The sequence below is a fragment of the Cervus elaphus genome, chromosome 12 (genome assembly GCF_910594005.1).
Source record: "Cervus elaphus chromosome 12, mCerEla1.1, whole genome shotgun sequence".
Lineage (NCBI taxonomy): Eukaryota > Metazoa > Chordata > Mammalia > Artiodactyla > Cervidae > Cervus > Cervus elaphus.
The window spans coordinates 22,173,827-22,192,971 of NC_057826.1; the positions used below are offsets into that span (position 1 = coordinate 22,173,827).

Consider the following 19,145-nt stretch of genomic DNA (forward strand, 5'->3'; position numbering starts at 1 on the left):
GGTGGTTGTTTGCTGATTAACCCCTGAGGGGCCTGGAGAACTGGGAGAAAGCCAAACAGGCTTCTGCTCCATTTTTGCATCAACTTTCAAGCTGTTAGAGTGATGACTGTGGAGGAGGGATGACGGTAGGGAGAGACATCAGACAAACCCCAGATGGGCCCTCAGATCCCAGGGGACAGCCAATAGCAAGAGACTTCAAACCTAGATTCCAAATGGAATGAGCAGAGATCTGGAAGTGATCCAGTGAAACTGGCTCTAGAATCTCACAGCAACAGGTTTAGAAACACCATTAGCACCACCTTCTCTGCCATCTTAGATTCCTAGAGAAACTGTAATTTTGTCGTTGCTGTTCAGTTGCTCAGGGGTGTCCGATGCCATGGACTGCAGCACCCCAGGCTTCCTTGTCCATCACCAACTCCCGGAGCTTGCTCAAACTCATGTCCACTGAGTCGGTGATGCCATCCAACCATCTTATCCTCTGTTGTCCCCTTCTCCTGCCTTCAATCTTTCCCAGCATCAGGATCTTTTTCTAATGAGTCAGCTCTTCACATCAGTGGCCAAAGTATTGGAGCTTCAGCTTCAACATCAGTCCCCCCCAATGAATATTCAGGACTGATTTCCTTTAGGATTGACTGGTTGATCTCCACAGTTCAAATTTTAGTCAGTACATAAAAGTGTCAGTCATAGGACAAGGTTTGACCTGTAATTTAATCAACACTAATGTACTCAGAGCTCAGGAGAGAGCAGGAAAATACAGGGTTGTCTAGATTTCCCTTGAATTCATTTCTAGCTTCATGTCCAATGAAAGGAATGTGGAAATACTGAAATTTTAATGTAGATGGTTTGGGTTGTGTTTTTATCATCTGATGAGGGATAAAGGCAATGGTTTATAATGAATAAAAGGCAAAGCTCAGTTTCACAAGTCAATTTTTCCCTAATCCTCTATTGATGTGTGGAATTCAGACAAGCACAATTTCTCTGACTCAGTTGAAATAGGGCAACACCACACATGACCAGTCCTCCAAAAGCATCATGAAGATTTGAGAAAACTGCCAGTGAAGAGCTTTGTGCATCTTGGGAGGACACAATTGGCAAAGACCTTATTTAAACAGAGTCCTTCATTTGTGTTCTAAACCTTACTTTGAAAGTAAATTGTTTGGCACTTACTATTCAAGGATCTGAGACCAGGCCTCCCTGAAGCCTAGGTGGGGCCAGGGAAAGGCAAGGATCTGGGATGGAGACTTGGAATGCTACGGTTCATCCAAGCATTCTACAGTTCATCATTGGGGGTCAGAAGAAGGTCTTGAGGATTAGTTGAGCCAGAATATCTTCCCCCTCTGCTTGGTCAGCATTCCTCAGTGGAAGTTTTTCTCGCTTCTGCTGATGTCTGGTTTTGGGGAGAGGGAAATTGCTATAAAGATTGGGAGAAAGAGGAAAGGGTCTTGCTTCTGGTGGGAATGAGATTTTCTTTAGCTAAAAAATGATTTTATTTCCACTCATCCTTTCATATCACACCAATTTTCCTTCTGTTCTCACATACATGTTAAGATCTCTTCCTTCCTTCCCTTTCATACACCTCTATGGTTGAGTATTTTCATAGGATGAGAAGCAGGATACAGAAGTCAGGGGTATGTGTATGCATGCTACCTTGCTTCAGTCATGTCTGACTCTTTGTGACCCTATGGACTATAGCCCACCAGATTCTTCTGTCCATGGGATTCTTCAGGCAAGAATACAGGAGTGGGTAGCTATTTCCTCCTCCAGAGGATCTTCCCAACCCAGAGATCAAATTCGCATCTCTTACATCTCCTGCATTGGAGGAGATGTTTTATCAATAGAACCACCTGGGAAGCTAGAAATCAGGGGTGGGGGATGAGCAATAGTGGGGGACCAGGCTGTTATTGGGGGGCAGTCTACAGTGATGAGAAGGGGAGACAGAAGAAAGAGAGAGAATGAGAATCTGTGCAGCAGTCTGGTTAAGGGTACAAAGAGTGCACTCTGGTTCATCATTCCTGTCTCACTCTCCATGGCCTCTCTAATGGAGTTGCCTTGCCCACATCTGCTACTGCTTAGGCAGCCGTGCTTTCAGCTCCTCCTTCAGCCCACAGTAGACTGGCTGGCTAGTGACCAATGATGTTATCTGAGAAAAAACAATAAGATGAGTCTATGCCAATCATATTTTCTCCTAGGAATTCCAACTACTAAATACCAAGGAAAAATGCCAACAGACTTGCAGTTGAAAGGCTGAGGTGGACAGAGAGGAGCTCAGGAAACCAGGACGAACACACAGCTGAAGTTCTGAATAAGCAGAACTGTAGTATGTAGGGCATGTCTGCTGGGAGAGACAGTTGTCTTGGGCATGTATGCAGAGAGAAGCAGAGACTCTAACGCAGCGAAGCCCCAGGGTTGCCTTTGCTCCTCAAGGTTTTCCAATTCCAAACCCCTTATACCCTTAACAACATCTGTTCCTTTTTACCTGAGCAACTCAGTTTCTTCTCAATGGAAAGAGCCTAACTATAATCGTTTGCTCAAGTTCTTGTAAGTAAGCTGAAATTGAATTATTATCTGAAGACATTTGCTTTGGGGAAAATGAGTAGGTTGGTTCCCTTAGCAAACATGACCTACCACCACAGCTTACTTGGAAGCATCTTGCGTTCTTGAGATTAGGTTTTAGGCAGGAAATGGTGTGACCCAATTTCTCCTTTTGTTCTTCTGATGTCAAAGCAAGTCAAAACTACATTTCAGTCCTGAAGAAAGGAGATCTTGGCATCTACAAAGAACTGGTTTAGTCTAAGAAAGGTAGGACCTTTTAAACTTACTAAGATCCATGTCAACAAATCTCTCTAAGGGAAGCTTCAAAAGCATGCATTTTTACTTAGTTCAAAAGAGCAGAGAGGTGTGGCAGCCATATTGGTTCACCAGCAAGATCTCGTGAATCATTTCTCATCTCGGATTTCAGGGCTCAGGAGGGCTAAACTGGAAGGAAAACTGAGAGCAGCTCTTGTCAATATGAGACCGCAGCCATTATGTCCACAGCCTCTTGGAAATGTCCCCCAGCAAGGCTGCCATCAGCACTTGACTGAAAACACATGGAAGCAGCCCACTCAGAGCAGGAATTCATTATTGGAAGAATAATAAGGGAAAGTTTCTTTTTTCTTCTCTCTCTCTCTGCTGCTGGGAAAGCTGCTTTCTGGAAAAATCACAGGGCTTAGAGGGAATTTGAATCATGTCTGGTAACAAGGGACAGAATGGAGGCGGAAGGGCACATTTCCAGAAGTCTTTTCACACAAAGCATGATGGTCCTGGGCAACTTAAGGTGAGTCGTTCTGTCTTAGATGTTATCATTTAAATTGGGCCATGGCTGCCTTTAACCCATTATCCTTTCTCAGAGCTATTAGTATCGATCGCTTAAGGGGAAAGAACCCAAAGTTAATTGATTTTCCTTTGCTACTCCTCTTTTTCAAAAAGGTCACCATTTTGTGGACTAAAATGGCCTACAGAATTATTTGGTCTTCAGTTCTCAGCTCTACCCCATAAGTCTTCGCTAAATGCCCAGTAATCCAAGGGAAAGGAACAAGGGGTGGATGTGAAAGAAGGAGATGTTTACCACTTGCTGGGTCTAGAGTATGTGGCAGACATTGCAAGTGTTTACCAATCTCCAGTTCTCCTTTCCTTCCCAATACAGTCGAGGTTTCCAGCTCCTTGGAGTTGGGGATGGGTGGATGCATGATTACTTGGCCATGAAAGAAGTGATTATGTGTTGTTTCTTGGAAGAGGCACTTAATTGCTAGTATACAACACCTCCCCTCATTGGCAAATGTGAAACGCATGTTGATACTGAATTGAAGTACTGAATCATCACACAGAGGACAGCCTCCAGGGAGGGTCTCTCAGATATGCATAGATGTGGTTTTAAGTCACTGAGATTTCAGGGAGTTGCTTTCAGCAACAAAAGCAAGTCTGTCCTGACTTAGGCCCCCTATTGATTGGTCTTCTCTCCTCCAGGTTCTGTTCAGAGTTCTGGAGCACTTGTGCTACATCTGAATCCCACCTTCCCTGAATCAGAGAAGTAGGCCATGTGCTTTCTCTCCCACTTAGGTTATTCATCTGAGAGGAGTGATGAACTGTTCCCCTCCATCTGAGCAAAAGTGGCCTCTGCTGAATTCTGTAACGGAATATAATATATATCCTTTCACAGCCATCAGACAAAAGTGATGGCGATAGTATTAAAACCAAAGCTTAGGGAAAAAATGACACTCCCAAGTGGTTCTAAGACCATGCTCTTTTAGGTCAGAATCTGATATTTTTGACTTCCTCTTACTTTCATTCCCCTCTCCTCCATCACCTAATCCTCATTGCCAATTTCCAGGATTCTTATTTGGCAATCCTGGTTTTGCAGGACAAACTTCTACAATCCCATCTCCGGCATTTGTTCACAACATCAAAAACTAAAAGACACGAGGCACAGAGTTTGGCACTTTTGGGTTAATTCAAAAGTGTTTTACTCCATGGGCTGATAGGGACCACACACTTCTGAATCTTCACCAGGACTACAGCACATCAACAGAGCAGGGAGGATGCTAGCACACTTAGGAAGACAAAAGTTGGACTTTGCCTTACATATGTATAGGTATGTATATGTGTAGGTACATACACCCCAAGAAATTACTGCATTATATCCAAGTTCAATAAAAGTAATTAATAATACAAGATGCTTCACTAGCATTCCATGAGTGGTACCAGTTTGGCAGCTTTTCAGCTCAGGAGTGCCACCTGTGTCTTCTTCCTTGTGAATATTCCCTGGGGCAGCTTTCCTATGCATGCCCCCCCATTTTTAATAAAAAGAGAAGAAGGCAGTGATAGATCCTCTACCATATTCTCTGCAGTCACTTCTACTAGAAGATCCAACTACCAGTACTGCTCTGATAATTCTTTCATTTGGAAAATATTCACTGAATTCCTACTATGTGTATGGGATTGTGCTGAGTATGTTAGTGAGGGTGACTAAGAAAGGTTGTAACAGATATGAACAGAAAGAGTACAGGGGTGAGGGGGAAGAGGGGAAGAAGCAAGACTGCCAGGGTTCAAATCTACATTCCATCACGTTCTAGCAAGAGACAACTTTTCCTGCCTCATTCCTCATCTCTGAAGAAGGAATGACGTAAAGTCCTACCATGTGAGACTGTGAGGTGGTAAGATAAGCGGATGCAACTACAGTGTGTGTGTGTGAGACACACATAGCAACACTGAGTGTTGGCACAATTCAAAGATAGTGCTTAGGTCCTTTCCTGGCAGCTTAGTTTGTGATGAAAGTCCTGGTGGACGCTGGAGCAGGAGAGCACAGGGATTGGTTTGTCTGTCAATCACTGAGCAGACAGCACTGTCCTACTGTTTTCTGGGGTCAAAAAAAAGGCCTCAGACTTCCCTAGTGGTCCAGTGGTTAAGAATTCACCTGCCAATGGAGGGGACATGGGTTCAATTCCTGATCTGGAAACTAAGATCCCATATACCACGGGGCAACTAAGCCCATGCACACATCTACTAAAGCCCCTGCACCTAGATCCCATGCTCCACAACAAAAGAAGTCATTCAAGTGAGAAGCCCGCACACCACAACTAGAGAGTAGCCCCTACTCACTGCAACCAGGGAAAGCCTGCACGTAGCAATGAAGACCCTGCGCAGTCAAAAATTGAAAAGAAAAAGAAAAGAGTGACCTCAAGTAGGAAGCTATTTAATCTTTAACATTTGGGATTGAGATATGTTTTCCTCATTCCTTTCTCAGACATTCCTAAGTGCCCTGTTTAATGTGTGAACTGCTTAGCTTTTCTTTCTTGGTGGACAGTGGAAGTGCAGAGAGAGCAAATTAATAGTTACAGAGAACAAAATATCTTTCTCAACTTCCCGAATAGTCCCTGGCTGTTTCAAATTAGTCAGCTCATCATCAGGAATTCATAGGAAATGTACAATGAATCAGCTGCAAAAACTCAGCTTGGTTTTCACAAATGTTCTATTGAAGACCACAAGTGCTCCAAAGGCCCCTTGCTCAGGAGACAGATGACCACAGTCTGGAAACTCAGTATCCTTCACCTCTTCCAGGTCCAGCAAAATCTTTCTCACCCTCCAATGCCCAGTGCATTGTTTGCTCTCCAGGAATATCTTCCTTGATTCACTCCAGCTGCATAAAATGTCCTTCCTTTGGCCCTTTCAGCCTGTGACTTGGGCGTACATCTATAATGTCAACTTTATTTTATTCTACTTTATATTATAGCTGGGAGTACATGAGTCATTTCCATTCCTCATAATACACATAACCTATGTTTCTGAGCTTTGCCTTAGCATTTGGTATGTGTTCAACAAATGCTGAGTTTTGTTAAAAGACTTTGTCATTTAACCATTCTTCGCTGATTAGGTACCTACTTTGTGTACAACACTCTGTTGGGCATTGATGGCAGACATAAGATAGGACAAAACTTGATTCTAGCATCCAAAGCATTTTATAAACCTCTGAAGGGGAAGCAGATACAGAATGATTTTATAGAGGACAGCCTGAGTGTCAGCAACAAGTTGGGGGAAAGAGGTCCCAATGTCAAAGGCTGGGAAGATTTGATGCTTGGCTTTGAAGGTGCTGAATCCCCCAGCTTTGACGCTTCATTTGGAAACCTCATGTGGTACAAGGGGTAGGCTGGATCTTCTGCTGAAAATGACTAAATTATCCTATGGGTCACCAATTGATTGATTTGCTCATTGACTGGCCCAGCCTTAGGCTTTAAATCTAAAGAAATCATTTCATCCTTTATTAAACACTGCATGAATCTCACTCTTTGTTCTGCAGGGCTCTATACAATATACCAGTGAAACTTGAATTTACACCACAATACATGTACCGCTAATGACCTTCCAAATACCACTAATACCATACGTGTCCCGCTTCTCAGTTGGATCCGAACCTGTCAATGAATTCTGAGCCCACTGACCTCCCTCTGACACAAGAGCAGACCCCCACGCCCATGCCCTCCCTCAGCCTCCCCATCCTCCAAGACTTCATTTCTGAATCAGTTACTCTTTGGAGACCCCAATTCCTTTACACCTACTCTTTTTATTTGGTGGACAATACTTTATTCGGAAATGTTCCCCCTGTAATTACAAATCCTGTTAGTCATCCTCTTCTTCTCCCCAGGGGGATTGTGGGCTTTAATTAATTAATGTGGTTAAACCGCTTTGAGGTGCCTGGTTGAAAGGTGCTATATAAGTGCAAATTATTATTATGGCTGTTGCCATCCCATGGCGGCAAAGCCTTGAGCCCCAAGCATCTAGAGACCTGAACAAAGGCCTCTTCATCTTCACCTTCCCTGCTAGGTCTGAGATGGCTGGCTCAATGGTAAAGGGTTGTGGGGGGGGGCAAATCTGTTACCATCTCAACAGCAATCAACTAATTAATCCCCATTATGTTGGCTTCCGTTTCCTTCTTCCAAGCAGCCGGGTCCTGTTTCATTTCACAAATCACGCCCCCATCAGCTCGAGACAAAGGTCATAGTGTCCCTATGGCCTCTGTTGGTCTAAAGGAAAAAAAAAAGAGAGAGAGAGGGAGAGAAAGAATGTTTGAAAAACCATCACTGTCATGAAATGCACTAGCTTCTCTCCAGCAGTCTAAATAAACTTCTCCTTCCGGTGGCAGTCCTCTGACATGCATACCTATCTATCTATTACTCAGGGAGTCAATGGCTTCGTAAACCAGAGACACCCAGAAACTCAGCACAGGTGTGGGCTAAGGCCCCACAGCCCTGGCTAGACTGACGATAGCTGTAAACAAAAGGGGGCCTTTCTGGGCCGGGTGGGAAGAGGTCATCCAGAGAAGTGGGAGCTCCCCTTCAGCTTCCTCTACTGCCCCCAGGTTTCCCCTGAGAAAGCCAGCTGCCATCTGTAGCCAGGAAGCCCTCACAAAGACTGGGGGCTATGATTTAGATGTTTTGTGCTACACCTAGCACACCCCAGCCCTGAACAAATGCTTAGGGCTTCCACTGCGATGGGAGCCATTGAAAATAGCCCTGTGGGGGAGACCTGGCCTCTCGAGGGGACGCTGCTGACCAAAATGCTCCTTACAAGGTCGTGCCTCAGACCCTTTGTTAGCGTGGACGTGGGTGAGCCTCAGGGGGTCATGTCTTCATCTGCCTCCATTTATCCTCCCTATTGAAGGGCTCCTTCAGGACATCGGTCAGTCTCTGTGGGAAGTGATTTGGAGAGCAACAAAGGAACTTGGGCCCTTTGGGGGGGCCTTGAGAATTCAGTAAACATCTGGACACGGAAGGCCAGGTTCTCAAGCAGTCTAGCTGCGGAGATGTCAAAAGAGAGAAAGAGCTGTGTGTGCAATGCAAGCTCTCAGTTCTGCGGCGACATTTGTTGTAGAGAAACAGAGACACCCCAGTAGGTATATAGGAAGGTTTTTCAAAAGCTCCTCTGTTTGTCAGTTTTTGTGAGTGCAGTGCGCTGTTTGTCAGTTCTCATGGCATGTGTGAGGAAATAGAAGTTTCACATGGCTAGGGAGCAGCATGTGATGGATGCTCTGATTCTGTGTGGACTATGAATAACCCAAGGTTGCATAAGCCTGTCCTGGGAATTGTTGTTAAGCGTTTCTGTTATCCTTGAGCTCTGTAAAGCACTTTCTAGTCAAGGTGATTTGTTGGCTTCTCATCGGGAGCACATTTTAATTGACAAAAAAATGAAGTACTGAGGCTAAGTGATTTACACTTCATCACATGATAAAATTCAGGATCTGAACTCTTGACTCTCAGTGTCCCCTTTATTGTTGAATCAATCCATTTAGAACACATTAGTCAGCATGATTCAACATGAGTCACACGGCACTAATCAGCATTCCCCAGCGTGCCCAAATCTATCCTCAAACAGCAAAAGAAACTGGCCTCTGTCAAGAGACAATGGAATGCCGTTTTCATCTGTATTCAGGAGCTGACATCCAGTTCAAGTCCCATGTCCTCTCAGGAACCTTCCTCAGTCATCCTAGATGGAATGAGTCTTATTTCCTCTATCTTTTCAGATCCCATTGTTTGAGCCTTGATAATAGGTGTGGCAGTTTGCTGTTTTGTTTTTAAGCTAACTATTTAGAGTGTCAACTACTAAAATAAGGGACTTTTTTTTTAAAAATCAGCCTTTCTCTCCTGAGCACCATGGTTTATACACAATAGATGTTCAAGAAATACCTGCTTAACTGAACTCACTGAAATGGAGCCTAAGTCATATTCCAGAAAGAACTCCAAGTCCTTCTGGAAGAGGTTTTCAAAGAAAATCAACAACCTGAATTGATTTAACATCTTTGGGTATTATTACCTGGGCATTTTCACAGATGCAAATTGTTAACTCTGCAAAGATAGCCAAATGGCTTCCCAGTTCCAAAAGAGGAGTATAGATCTATTCTAACCATAGTCCAGGCCTTGGAATAAGGTTTTCCTCTATAACCTTATTCAAACTGACATTTTGTTTCATGTTTTTTTTTGAAGGTGGAGACAGAAAAAACATTTTGGAAAAAAAATGTGTTTAGTCTATGACTTTGGAACCAAATTTATACCCTGCTTTGTGCTATAAGCACTAGCTCTTGTTCAAGTATTTTTCTTGAATAGTGCACAATAGCAAAACACATCCTAAGTTTCTGCTTGACAGAGATTTTGTTTTGGAAGAGGAACCAAGATTTTTGGGTGTTGATCTTTGGTGGCATTACTGACTGTGATACTCTACTACTCTGTTTTAGACTTTATTAAATAATGTCCTGATACCATTTTAAACATACATTTGTTTTTTTTAAGAATGGAAAAGAGATTTATCTGAGCCAAACTGTTTTCCAGGTAACTCTGAGAAACTGCAATATTTATACTGCATTTGGACATTATGCAACAAATCCAGCTTTAGGGTCTGTACTATTGTACCCTGGGGCCTAATCTCTGCAACTATGCTCCTCTGAAAGAAATGTATCATTGAATATGCATGTCCTCTCTCTCTCATGATAATAGAACTCCTCAAATTTGGCTGGGCACATGGCCACTGAGATTAACAACTACATTTTCCAGCCTTACTTTCCATACATCTATAGATTGGCAGAAATAATATGTGTAACTTCTTGTTAATATCCTTAAGGAAGGGGGCTGCCCTTTCCTCCTATTGAATCTCTGCCCCACATAACTCCCACTACCTTGACATAGGACATGATAGTGAGCCATTTTGGATCATGACAACGAAGGCAGCCTCCCAGGCATGCTGGAGCAACAAGAGAATTGCCAGGGTCTCTGGTCCAATATGTGGGGCTGAGTTGCTGTATCAGTTTTGAACTGCATTCTTCCATAATGCTACATGAGAAAGCAGTCAACTTCTACCTTGTACACCACTGTTAATCTAGGTTATGGTTCCACCTAGCCAAATTTATGATCCAACTAAGGAAATTTCTTGAAGGATCACAATATCAATGTGACTGATCCATTGTAGCTTAGGATTTCAGGATTCAAGATTCAGGATGGGTCTAGACTATCTCAATGGAGGCTTAAGAAGCCCAAGAGGCAAGTTGTCACAGGGACTGCCATGATGGGAGACAAGGGGGCCCAAACTCATTTCTGATTTATGAAAAATCATAGGAGCCCAGGATGAGTTGGAAATGGCTACAAACACAATTCTGAGGCAGTGAGCATCACTTCACCTTTCTGGCACTCAGTCATCTCACCTGAAAATAAAGATGAATGGAATGAAAAGATCCCTTTCTGGGAGATAGAGGAGTAGAATAATTTAAGAGGAGTAGAATAATTTTTATCAGTTAATCATGTAACTATACGCATAAAGCACATGTGAAAGTGCCTCAGTCACGCCCTACTCTTTGCGACCCTATGGACCCTATGGACTATACAGTCCATGGAATTCTCCAGGCCAGAATACTGGAGTGGGTAGCCATGCCCTCCTCCAGCAGCAAACAACGGGATCAAACCCAGGTCTCCCACATTGCAGGCGGATTCTTACTATCTGAGCCACAAAGAAAGCCCCATGACTGTGCAGAAAATCCCTCTAGAAGCTATGGAAAGCTTACACCCCAGTGGTGCAGATAAAAGAGGCAGCCATAAAAAATACCTAAGAAGATTGCTCATGGAAACATGACAATGCACTTATCATTATACACAGCTACACAGGAATTGGTCCACTACTTCCAAAGGAAACATAAATTGGTAAACCTCTTTGAAGAACAATTTGGGAAAATAAAGACAAAAATGTGCATCCCCTGGCTAGCCATTCCATTTTTAAAAATTATATATACCTAGAGAAACTCTCATACTTGCATATACCAAGAAACATGTGCAACAGGATTCATTAAGTTAACAAGTAATCAAAATTTCTGTCAATAGGGGAATGTATAACATGTATATTCATACAATGGATATGGACACCTCAGTTAAGTTGAAAGAACATGATCCATGTGTATTAACACAGATATGTCACAAAGCATGATGCTAAGTTAAAAAAGCAAGTTGTGGAATGATGTGTACAACAGACCATTTATGCAAATTTAGGATGCACTCAAAGCAAATATGATATTTGGATTCACGTATATGTAGAAAAGTTTTTCAGAGTGGGGGAAAGATATATCAAACCCTAGAGAGATTCTACTTCTGTGGAGCAATGTAGAGAAGAGAGAGAACTGGCTAGGGATAGGTACAAAAGAGCTTTGAACTTTGTAAGGTTATATTCCTATACTTTTTTAAAAAAATCTGAAATTATAAGTTTGGGATTAACATATGTGTGTGCTAAATTGCATCAGTCGTGTCCAACTCTTTTCAACCCTATGGACCGTAGCCTGCCAGGCTCCTCGGTACATGGGATTCCCTAGGCAAGAATACTGAACTGGGTTGCAATGCCCTCCTCCAGAGGATCTTCCCATCCCAGGGACTGAACCTGCATCTCTTATGTCTCCTGCATTGGCAGGCAGGTTCTTTACCACTAGCGCCACCTAGGAAGCTCTGGGATTGATATATGCAGACTGCTATATATAAAAGAGAAACAAGTTATCTACTGTATTGTACAGGGAACTATTCAGTATTGTGTAATAACCTATAAGGGATAAGAATCTGAAAAAGAACATATATACTGATATCAATTTGCTGCACACCGGAAACTAACACAACACTATAAATCAACTATATTTCAGCTTAAAAAAAAATCTGACAAAAAGTTAACATTTGTTAATTCTGAATGTTAGAGTCATGGGTTTGGCTTTACTATTTTCTGTACTGTTACATATTTAAAATATTTTTTCTACATGAAAAAGAAAATCTGTCTTTGAGGCTAGCAGCGAGAGTGAAAGAAGGGCCCAAAAGCCGAGGGCCAGTGTGGGATGCTGTCATGGAGGGAGGGGATGTGAAGCAAAAAGGGGCAATGCTGCAAATGGCAGTCCTGTGTTTTCGGGCCTGGGAAGCGCCTCTTGGAGCGGCAGGCAGAAGCAGCTCAGGACAATGAGACAGGCATCCGTGGCCCTCTCCTCCATGCCCTGTGAGAGCGAGTTCACTCTGCTTCACTGAATCCCAGGGCTCTCTGCCACGCTCCCAAGAGCATGCCAGACTGTGCCAGGTGTGTGGGTGATATTTACCAGGCAGACACCTCCATACCTGGATGGATGGATTCAGACTGAGAATCTTCTGGGTCACTCTGAGTCCACTGGGCAGAAACATTTAGATGGGTTACTGATTGTAACTGAAATCTGATGAACTCAGATGGTGGTATTTGGGGGCAAAGAAGTTTTCAGTGAATCATCCAGTTGGCTCAGTGACTAATAAAATGGGGTGGAAGACTCTAACCCAACTTTGTGACAAGGGAACAAACAGAGGAGATTAATGTCTTTCCCAGTATGCTTCAAAAAAGCAATCAAACAACCATTTTTGACTTTACAAGGAAGATGAGGCATATAGCTTCCCAGCTCTCAAATCATTTTTTATTGTCTGAGTCCCTATGTACTGGGTAGGTGGAAAAACAGGAAACTAGCTTTGTTTCCAGAACCTTCTCTGGACCTATCTCAGGGTGCTCTGGGCTCCCCTGAGGTTCCCCATCCCAAAGTATATGCTGCTTATTCAAACTAAACTAATAAAAGCAGCACCAGAATCAAGATTCAACCTGCCTGACCTGATCTTTATTTTTTTAAAACAATGTAAAAGCACATAATTCTGCCCTATTGAGAAACTAAACCATTGTCCTCTATCCTGTTCAAAACAACTTGGGTTTTGTTTTTCAAACACTTCCTAGATCCCTAAGTAAAAGGAGACTAGAGGGCAGGGAAGAGTGATTAAGGAGGACACTCCCCCCAACCCAGACTCCAAGCCCACTCCTGCCTTTTCCCTGGCCAACCCCTCCTTGGGTATCGCCCCTTTGCCAAGTTGGCAGGCCTTTATTACCCACGAAAGCCACGATGGCTCCAGGAAACTCGGGCTCTGGGTTGTCCCTTAGCCTCCTGTGGCATCAGCAACAGCCTGGCTGCTTTCAGGGACAGAATCGTTGTTCCCGGCCTTGACACAGAGGCCCAGGAGCCCCATCTGTGCTCTGGGTGGCACATCATTTGGGGCTTACTGGGGAAGCAGAGGACATGACCAGAACAGATGTGGATCAGGTTGGATTTCAGTCAACCCTCCCTTCCCACCCACAGCCATGCAGTTCTGTGGACCCACTCCACGCAAGCCAATTCCCAAAGCCAAGTCTCGCTTTTCCCTCTCCTCCCCACTAGGTCCTGGCACCCCTGGGCCTCACTGTGGGCTAGTCAAACCTTTAAGCTTTCCCATTCAGTGGGCACTGGGACTTCACGGTGAACTCTGGGAGCAAAAGGAAAAATGGATTAATGGGGTCTTCCCTGACCCCCTTCCACCTTTCCCAGTTGAGTAGCACAAAACAGCTGAACTCTTCCTCTGCTGGGAGCTGGTCCCTCTCAGAGTCTGAACCATCAGGAAGTTGGGGACTGTGAGATCCCTCTCCTTGGGGGCCCAAATATTTCCAGGGTCCGGGGGCCCAAGTATTTCCAGAGTCTTGAGCTCAACCAGGAGAGACCAGGATCCTGGACCAGTGGAAGACAAAGAAGATGTGAACAACACAGTATTACCATGGTAACAGCCTGAGCCCAGCAGCCTCCTGAAGATGCTGGGCTGGGGGGGTGGGGGGGTTTCTTTCTTTCTTTCTTTTTTTCCTTGCGAAAGGAGAATAGTTCCGCTTTCTATTTTACTACAACAATAGCATGGACCGGCTCCTTCAAGTGTTTCAAAAAGCAGCCTGAGAAATCTCTAACCAAGCCCCTCAGTCTCCCCAGCCTGCCGTTGTATTGTCCCTCCCATTCCTGTGAACAAAGGGGCGGGAAGGCTGAAAGGCCCCTGGTGGCTGGCTTGTTCTCAGCATCCTAATCCTTGAGAACCGGGGTGGGGCGTGGCATGCGGAGCCGGTAAATCCAATGTGGGCCTCACCTTTTATTCTCTCCCTCCCTCTGCTTCTGCACTCAGGAGTTCTTCAGGTATTGTAAAACCTCCTGGTTAGCAGGCTAGTAGGAATCTCAGGGCTTGCTAAGGGGATAAAAGGCACCCAGTGATCATTCCCAGGTTCACTAATAGCCCTGTCCTTCACCCTCATCCCCACCCCCGCCAAAAGCCAGGATTGTTTTTTCCTGCCACCCCAGGCTGGCTCCGTTACAAAGATGGAAAGTGGAGCCACAGCGGCTGGCTCTCCTTTAGTTGGTACCCCAGGAACTGCCCTCACTCTTCCAGCCCTTCTCCTCTCTGTCTCTACACCCCTCAGACAAGGACTGTTCACGCCCCCACCTCCCCGCAGCTGTGGGTGCCAACCTGCATGCCACTTCAGGACTATCATGCCAGAGCAACCTCTCACACGAGAAAAGCTTCTTGGCCTTGACTTCTGAGACCTTTCCAAGGTTATCACCCAGGGATCAAAGGTTTCTTTGCTTTAAACCTGGGAAATGGCGCAGGTGTTTTTTAGCTCAGTCATCTGTTAAAACTGGGGGAAAAAATAAGCTTTTACCTTCCAGGCTGTGGAGATCTCAAGGGTACAACTCTACTGAGCTAAGTGAATGATAAGTACATCATCTCCTCAGAGAATCAGATAAAGGTAAAGTGGGAAAGCCTTTAGAGATCACCCAGGCTGATGACTGCAATCCAATGAAGAAAAACATTTTGCACTGCAACCGCTGTACATAAACTCAGAATGCGTGTACATGCACACACAATCACACAAGAAATATTTTACAAAGCAGTACAACATATGTGATATAATCTGTTATTTTCTATTCTCTTTCTTTTTTTTTTTTTCCCCAATGCTGGTTGTGATTCCCTTAATTTTATTTCATGACCCACCGATGAGTCACAAAACAGTTTGCAAAGCACTGAGTCAAGGTCAACATTGTCTTTTTCAAGCTGACAAAACTAGGATTCCATAGATTTTCTCAAGAACATACCAGAGCTGGAACGGAAATCCAAGGTGGGTCTGATATAGGAGGGGCCCCCATTTTTCTGAGAATCAGAGCTCCTTTTTGCTTACTTAAAGCCTTGGGAGCACATAGCTAGAGGGGAGGGAATGCCCAGAGGTTTATATGAAATGGCACTGCTGATAGGGACAGAAGGTTCCTGCCGCCTCCAGAAAACCTCAGAGAGGAAGGTGTGGCTTCAAAAGCAAACAGGTGAGGCTCTGAGGTCTCCCAGACATTTTTATTTACTGGTTGGGATTCTTGCATCATCAGACACTTTCCTGAATGTTCCTATTTCCTGGACACCCGGTTCCAGGCCAGCCTCCTTTAGTAATCCACTTTCTCTCATTTTCCAACTATTTCTAATAGTCTTTCTTTGCAGCTTTCTAACCCCTACCAATTTACTGTGGTTTCAGTTTCTACTTTCCCTAAGCAACTTCCTCTTTCCCATCAAAATCATGATCTTAGCAATGAGAGTCAGAGAGGCAACTCTGCGAATCTCGCTCCCACAAATATTATCCCAAAGTTATCCAATTAAGACCAGGCTTTCAACTGTTGTTTACCAAAATGCCCAGTGATCAAGATATAGGCACCATATCAAGGCTCTCCTACAAACTGTCTGGGCAGAATGGGCTCCTTTCCTCCTGAAATTATCTTGTAATCTTGCATAGAACTTCTTGAAATCTTCGTCTACATTTTCTATTTGCTGGAGTTCTAATCTTTTAAGCAAGGCTCTAAAAATGAAAAGCCAAAGGGCACACAGCACAGGGTAAACACGAGTCCGGCTCCCTGATTGCTTATTACTTATACACCCTTAGACAGTCCGTAACAAAGAGGCCTGCTGTTTGCTTTGCTTAATCTGGTCTTAAAATCTCTGCTTCTTTGTCAGAAAACAATATTTGCAATTGTAAAAAAAAATATTTACCAAGGAACTTGGATAGCACAAGTCAAAGGCTAAGAGCCAAAGGTCAGGAGTTCTTACTCCAAATTCCCCTGGACCCGAGTCCCTGCTGTGGAGCTCAGCTACCCCAAACAAACACGCTGCTTTCTGGGTCCATTAAGAAGTGGACACTTTAGAAGGCAAGGAAAGGGAGGGCTGAAGCCTGTTCCTCAGTCAGAAGCACAGTCCAGCCGGCTGCCCAGAAGTCCTGCTAGAGCTTTGTGTAAGGTGTCTCCATGGGGATACTGTAAGGGCTCACCCTATTCCACAAACTTGGGGTAAACACTCAGCTTATAAAATCCTGAAGGGCAGATATTCCTCCCACAGACAGCAAAGACAATATGCTCCTCGGAGTTTCTGAGCAGACGTGCGCCAAGCATCTCTGTGGGTGAGGCCTCCGGCCCAACAGTGGGGGACGAATGTGTACTCTGAGCACTTCTGTGGGGACCCTTCTTAATCTACAAAGCAGTCTGGGACATCTGACCCTCCGGGCTAAGTTCAATGCGGTTTGAAGTGACCTGCTCCTCTTCATTGTTTTCTGCAGACCTGCCATCAGATGACGCCTTTCCTAACCACCCTGATCCTCAGGGAATGATGCCCCTCAATCCGCTTTCTCCCCTGTTTATTGAATTAGTTCCAGCTTGTGGCCTTGAGGGGCTCTTCCATGAGTCAGAACTCAGGCCCTTGTCACAAAGTGCAGGTCTGCAAGGCCTGATCCCTGATCGGGACTTGAGTACAGAGGGAGGAAATGGAGAAACCAGAAGGAGGCCAAGGAAGTGGTGCTCATGGAGCCATGACAAAGGCTGCCAGCCCAGATGGTTCTTCCCGGCCAAGCGAGAAGGCTTTGAGGCAGGGCTGGGTCCCTTCCCCCATGGGATCTGCAAAGAGGACTGGAGGAGTTGCAGTTCCTAGCCTGCTCGACTTGTCCCTCATTCTTGGGTTGTCCCACTCTGTTAGGGAACTCTGTAATTCTCCCTGACCTCTGTCAAATTCTTGCCACAACTGCCAATCTCTTTTATCTTATCAGGATCAACACCACCGGCCAGTTCTTCTTGGCCTTTGATTCTGTCCCGAAGGAGCTTCCATCAGGAGCAAAGCAGTAATTATCACCCACAATGGGCAGTGCTGAGCATAATTAGACGAAAGAAATGGCTTTGTCTGAAGATCTTACCTTGAAGAACCAGGCCTTCCTTCTCGATGGTGTAGACAAAGGCGGTGAAGGGTGCCAGAGGGGACTTGGCAATGAGAATCTGCACAGAAAGCATATTTGCTCAGGATTAGTCAAAGGAAATAGAGATGAGCCTCTGTTCACTCCTCTTCCTACTCAGAAGCAAAGTGGTAACATGTGACCACAAACTGTGAGGTTTATTTACTTTGAAATTATTTTAGAACCAAATGAGTGTTATTCCTTCGAACAACTGACCACCTTGGTAGGCTGTACATCAATTCCAACTATTCTATCAATGAAGGCCATATTCTTGAACCAGTTTTAATTATAAGTTTCATCATTATCTCACATGCTTAAATAGCTACCTTTCTGCCCAAAGATAATTTAGCCTGAGCCTCTAACTATATCCATATATTTAGCTATTTTACTGAAAAATTCAAATCTACTCCTAAAAGATAGAGATTTAACATCACTGCAAATATTCAAAATAACTTGCTAAAGGCAGAGCCATTGCAGGTTGCCTGGTTGGCCCCAACTCTTCACCAAGTCTGTAGTCACATCCTTAGCCACATGACTACCTTCCCTCCTACTGGAGGTATAGAGTATTTCCCATGGACCTTGACCATAGGTTTGGCCACATGACTTGCATTGAATAATAGATTGTGCCAGTTCTCTCAAGAAGCCTCACAGAACTCCACTTGTTCTTTTTATGCTTCTGCTACTGCCAGAGAAAAATATGTTCAAGCTAATCTGTTATCTCAGAAGGAGGATGAGAGACACCTGATATAGAGCTGGCCAGTTAGGTCCAATCTAAATAGCTGACCCCCAGGAGATCTACATACACATTGGTTAAATGATTATGACTATATGCACACCTCTGTGATTTTGAAGTTGTCACAAAGCATTACTGCAGTGAGAGTTGGCTGACATACCAACCAACATGAAGTATCAAAAATATTTTGTGTAATGGCACTCTACTACTAAGATACCTACTTTAAAAGGGACGGTCATTTGATAGTTAAAAAATTACTATTATTTAACCCTTTAACACACTGCATGTGATTCCACAGAACCTCTAAGAACTGGTGGATTATGTATTATTATTATATTTCTCCTGAAGGAAGATGACGAGCTATTTCCTGGTTTACAAATTAACATCATCAAAAAATAGTGATAGTTTGGCACAGAGCCACTTAGGTAATCAGGGAGAGAGGGGAGAAGGAAGAAATAATTTCAAATAACCAAAGGCTTACATGTACTATCTCAATCCACAGCAATTCAACAAACATTCACTGTCAACTATGAGAAAGGGTGGAACAGAATGGTAGAAAGATCACAGGTTGTAGTCATGGAGTTTGAATCAAGGTTCCTCCACTAATCAACTTGATGCCTATGGCAAGTCAACTGATGCCTATGTAGTCTCCCCCAGTAGCCACCTCCTTTTTTCCTTAAAGTAAACAACTCCCCAGGTTTCAACATTTTTATGCCTTGTTTGTAGCTAGGTGTGGTGATGTGGCTAAGCTTTGACTAAGGGAAGATGACAAAAGTGA

General features: G+C 44.1%; 1 protein-coding gene across 1 annotated transcript in view; it reads right to left on the minus strand.

Annotated features, from left to right (window-relative positions):
* Nucleotides 1-6,775: 6,775 nt before the first annotated feature.
* RAD51B (RAD51 paralog B) overlaps nucleotides 6,776-19,145 on the minus strand; it is a 607,502-nt gene continuing 595,132 nt past the window's right edge. The window contains exons 10-11 of the mRNA XM_043921041.1: nucleotides 17,599-17,677; nucleotides 6,776-7,556 (exon numbers count right to left, since the gene is read on the minus strand). Of these exons, the coding sequence (XP_043776976.1) occupies nucleotides 7,540-7,556; nucleotides 17,599-17,677 (96 nt within the window). The 3' untranslated portion in view covers nucleotides 6,776-7,539. The remainder of the gene's footprint in view (nucleotides 7,557-17,598; nucleotides 17,678-19,145) is intronic.